The sequence below is a fragment of the Copidosoma floridanum genome, unplaced genomic scaffold (assembly GCF_036245765.1).
Source record: "Copidosoma floridanum isolate Cflo_tuat_1 unplaced genomic scaffold, Cflo_Japanese_pri ptg000032l, whole genome shotgun sequence".
NCBI lineage: Eukaryota > Metazoa > Arthropoda > Insecta > Hymenoptera > Encyrtidae > Copidosoma > Copidosoma floridanum.
The window spans coordinates 4,259,185-4,263,841 of record NW_028321909.1 but is presented as its reverse complement, the minus strand read 5'-3'; the positions used below and the strand labels follow the sequence as shown (position 1 = coordinate 4,263,841).

General features: G+C 36.5%; 1 protein-coding gene across 1 annotated transcript; it reads right to left on the bottom strand.

The window, feature by feature from the left end:
- Positions 1–1,751: 1,751 nt before the first annotated feature.
- Positions 1,752–3,615, bottom strand: LOC106642616 (oxygen-dependent coproporphyrinogen-III oxidase-like). The gene is made up of 2 exons (XM_014357444.2): positions 2,719–3,615; positions 1,752–2,637 (listed from the first exon to the last, which is right to left on the bottom strand). Exons 1-2 carry the CDS (start codon positions 3,256–3,258, stop codon positions 2,035–2,037), a joined length of 1,143 nt encoding a protein of 380 aa, XP_014212930.2. The 5' UTR covers positions 3,259–3,615; the 3' UTR covers positions 1,752–2,034.
- Positions 3,616–4,657: the final 1,042 nt, after the last annotated feature.

The window sequence follows — 4,657 nt, the reverse complement described above, 5'->3', positions numbered from 1 at the left end:
ATCTTATTTACCCTACAGACGTCAATCCTATACTTAGTCTAAAGGTAGTTTCGAAACAATGAGTCAATGTGAGATAACCTAAATGAACTAACGTAAAGCAATACAGCGAATAGATGATTAGTGGAAGATAAGATATCTAAGAATGTCACCGAAAGGCTGTTTAATCGTAAATGATAAGCAATAAGTGAAAGTGACTGAAAGTCAGAGAAATTATCGTAATTGAAGGAAAACATGAGGTTCAACAAGCTATAGCACGAACAACTGTGATAGTGCGTTTAAAAGAATTAAATGAGAACAATTCGATACAATCCGTTACTTTTGTGTTGATTTTCATAAAATCTTGATCGTACATCTATTTTCATTCGGTTGGAAATATCATCTTTGTATTTTCAATGAAATCAGAAAAACAAAATTTGGTATGAATTATTTTAACATCAAGTTCTGTTATAGAAGCATGGATAAAACAAAAATGTTTTAAACGATATTTTCTCTAAAATGAGGTTGTCAACTAGACTATTTGTTTTTTGCTATAAAGTGTAGGATGATTAAATCGTGACACTGCCAAATTGTTTTATACCACGTTGCAGATGAATTTGTTCATAAAAATGCTTATTCAATATTAAAATAAATACGTATACCAAAAACTTACAACGTCTAATCGGAACTTTGAATTGAATTTAGTGTTTCATGCATGGAGACACGAGAATTAGTAAATTGTGAAAATAACTTGAATCAATTTCTCAAAATTTAAAGGGTTCCGTGAAAAAACTTCCCAATTATATTCCACCAATTTACTTAGTTCCTAAAAATATCACTCACGTAACGTTAACGTAAGGTTAGAGATGATTAAAGTAAAGTGCATGCAAAGAACGACTATTCGATAAGAAGCTTTTTTCTCTATTCACCATTACCATTCGAATTTTCTCGTGGCTCTGAAAAAAGGTTGGAATCTATCATTCACTATTTAATTAGGACGTATAGTAGTGGGTTTTCAGAAAATTATACATATACACTTTTCTGTTTGTAGGGATTTCTTTATTTTCTAATTTTTTTAAATTAAATTAAAATTTACATATTTTGCTTCTAACTTTTATCAAAACACTGTGACAATTTTTTTTTAATTTTTCATGTACATATTGTGTCCTTAGTTTGGCGTAAGATTTTGACTTTCTTCGTATCTGCAGTATAAATTCACCTCAAAACAGCATTCTTTGACTAAGTGTATTGGTATTATAACTAAGAAAATAAACTATTTATTAAAAAAAAAAAAAAAATGTGTAATCAAATGAATCGGCTGTTTTGTCGAAAGTTACATATTCGACGTGTTAAAATAAAAGTTGAACGTTACTCACAATCTATGAGCTTTCTACTGGAAATTCTGAGAAACTGATACTTTTGTGCCAACAAGCATACCTAATTCAATAAGGGCATTAAATTTAATCTCAGCAACGACTGAGTCACAAGGCATTGATTAGCTTTTCGGTTTAATACGTCAAAAAAGCAAAAGTAACGATACTTTGTGAATAAGATGTAATAAATTAAATTTAGATTTTTTTCTGCCAAAACCATTACTAATAGTGATATTATAATTAATAAATGAAACGGTTATTTAGATGAATTGCTTTCAAAATAATTAATCAGCTTTTTAAAATGTTACCTTGCGCATTTTTCAGAGTATGAAACGCAGTTATTTTTCAAATCATTCGTATGGTAAATATGTACATCTTGTCACATCACGTTAATACTAGAGAAAAATTTGTATTTCTGGCGAAACCAATGTTTCACGAAATTTTGTTTTTTTTTTTTTAATCCAAAGAACTAGTGACGGTTATTATTATTTATGTTTGACAGATTTAATGGTTTTACCCCATTATGTTGTAACTTGTAACACCTATACATATACATTATTTGAAAAAAGTTAAACTTGCGTTAGCAATAATCATATGTATTTAATATGCACATAGTCTACCAAAAAATAAGTATACAGTCCCTTAAAAAATTACAAAATAGAGCTATACCGAGGTCACCCAATATTCAGGCCCAATCCCTTGGATGTCTCAAGACCTCCATCAGATCAGCCTCTCTGGAGCCAGCCTGAGGCTCATACTTGTACTCCCAAATGGCTTGCGGAGGCGCGGCCATAAAAACGTTTTCGATAATAGTAACCGTCGATTGTAACCCATATTTCGTTCCTCTGTCGTAGATTAAGTTGAACTCAATGTATCTGCCTCTTCTGATCAACTGCCACTTGCGCTCGGTACTGTTCCACTTGCAATATTTGTGCTTTCGAACAAGCGGTACGTACAAGGGTACGACAGCCTTGGCGCAGGACTTGACGAAAGCAAAGGCCAGCTCCTGGTCGGGTGTGGTCAAATCGTCGAAGAATATGCCACCTATGCCCCGGGTCTCGTTCCGGTGGGCTATGGTGAAGTACGAGTCGCAGTTCCTCTTGAACTTCTCGTAGGAGCCCTTCTCGTACTTGTCGCAGATTTTTTTTAGCGTGGCGTGGAATGCCAAGGCGTCCCCTTCGTCCAAGTAGTAGGGGGTCAAGTCGGTGCCACCCCCGAACCACCACTGGGTCGAACCGTTCCTGCCCTTCACCTCGAAGTATCTGTAGTTAAAGTGGATCGTTGGCACCTGAAATGCAAATTGTTTTTTTTTTTTTTTCCTTTCATAATAATATGGGGAACAAAGAACGATACAATGTCGCCAACTTACCATGGGATTTCTGGGGTGAATTACACAACTGATGCCAACGGAAATGAACGGCGAGCCTTCGTCCACGTCCCTTCCCCTAGCTCGCATTTGCTGGGCAATTTTTGGGGGCAGGGTGTGCCTGGCCACGGAGACGCCTACCCCGGCCTTTTCGAAGACATCCCCGCTCTGCAGGACGTACATGACGCTCTCGCCACTTCCTTCCGTCCTGTTGGTCCTGTGGAGCTGAAATTTTTTCCCACCCGTTTCTTGGGCCTCCAGAGCTTTGACGAGGCGAAACTGAACCTTCCTTATCATTCGCTCCATCCTTGTGGGCATGTCCGGCATCGGCTCACCTATGGATGTCCTTGGCCGGAACGTCCACGTGCCATCGTTATTCTTTATCGGTGGGCCTGGTCTCCAGTAATATTTTTCTGGCTGATGTCCTGGCATGTCACTGTTTACGTCGTACCGTGATCCTGACGCGGAGTGGGCCGCCAAACTGACAGCCATCAGTAAAGCGCCTACACCGGGAAAAAACCTGACGTGGGACTCACCCGTCATTTTTTGGTCGGACGACACTCAAAGTCCTCCTTTGGAATAATAACTTTGAAAGAATTCAAGCTCTATACGTTGGGCACGCAGCAGTTCGAAGATTATCCTGGCACCCTGGTGGTTATTGCACGTAATGCGGCTGGGAGCTCGAGGTAACCAACTTTTGGTCGGCAGAGAGCACGAGCACAACTGTACTACTGAGGATCGATTTCGACTACGTGAGTGCGTGACTGCGCTGAATCAAAAGCTCAAAAGAAAGTTAGGCGCTGCTGGAAGTGAGTAAGACTCATAGGCGAGCACTTTTATATACAGCTAGGACAAAGCATATTGGGTGTCGAAGCTTGTGTGTAGGTATATTCGGAAGTGACTGATAAAATAACCATGGGTACGATGATAATATCTGTGGCTTCCTGGACAAACCGATTAACTCCACTTTTATGATTTTCGTGACTTCCTTATTACGAGTCACTTTTGGAGTTAATCGGTTAAGCTGGAAACATACGACTTGTTCAATCATTCAAATTTATGAATTTTTAACAAAAAAACGTATTTATCTGCCATACCTGCTTAATAATTAGTTGTTATCGAGTAGTAGATTCCAGGGGCGGCTTAAGACTTAATGCTGGTACCTTGGGCAACTGACCAGTTTGGCATCCTATATGACCCTACAAATTTTGGAGATGGGTAGTACTCCATGAGAAAACTATTCAATGATTTTTCGGGTTTTTCAACAAACATCTTTGCCGTCAGTGTCGGTCACAAAGTTTGAATTTTTTTATTTTTATTTAAAAGCACGGATAAAAGTGGTATTAAAAAAGTTTAATGACTCTACTAAATTTTTTTTTTGTTTTTTATAAAAGCTAAGACAAACTTACTGAATAATGCCAATTTTTATAACGTGTATAATAAGTTTTTTTATATTTAAAATAATTATAATTGTGTAGAACCCGTAAAAAGATAATTACACGGCATATAGTTAGAAATTCTAGGGGATGTCTAATATAGTAAAAATTTTGATGGTATATTATTTGATATATAACATAGTAAATATTACTGTAATCATTTTAATATGTCTCACATTTTAAAGTAGAATTTGGTCTGTGACATAGTGAAATTTCTCATTGCGCTGCATTGCTATTCAGTATAGTAAAAATTACTTTGTTCGAGAGTAATTTTTTACAACATCTATAGGTATATAGACCTCTTTAGTTTTAAATTTAAAGTTATATTAATATAGTTATGACAAGAAACCTATTTTTTTGTTTATAATAGTTAACAATTGATACGTGCAGACTTGCCTGTTGTACACGAGGTCGAGGGTTTGAATCTCTTTGTAAACTCCTTTTTTCTTTAGAAATTGGTTAAAAGAAATATAAGTAAAACTTAAAGTGTGTGGTTTGGTGGAATG

Excerpts from the sequence above, each read along its gene's own strand:
- LOC106642616 (XM_014357444.2), bottom strand. The coding sequence starts at position 3,258 with ATGACGGGTGAGTCCCACGTCAGGTTTTTTCCCGGTGTAGGCGCTTTA. Across the intron at positions 2,638-2,718 it reads TTCACCCCAGAAATCCCATG|GTGCCAACGATCCACTTTAA; the intron begins GTAAGTTGGCGA and ends TTTGCATTTCAG.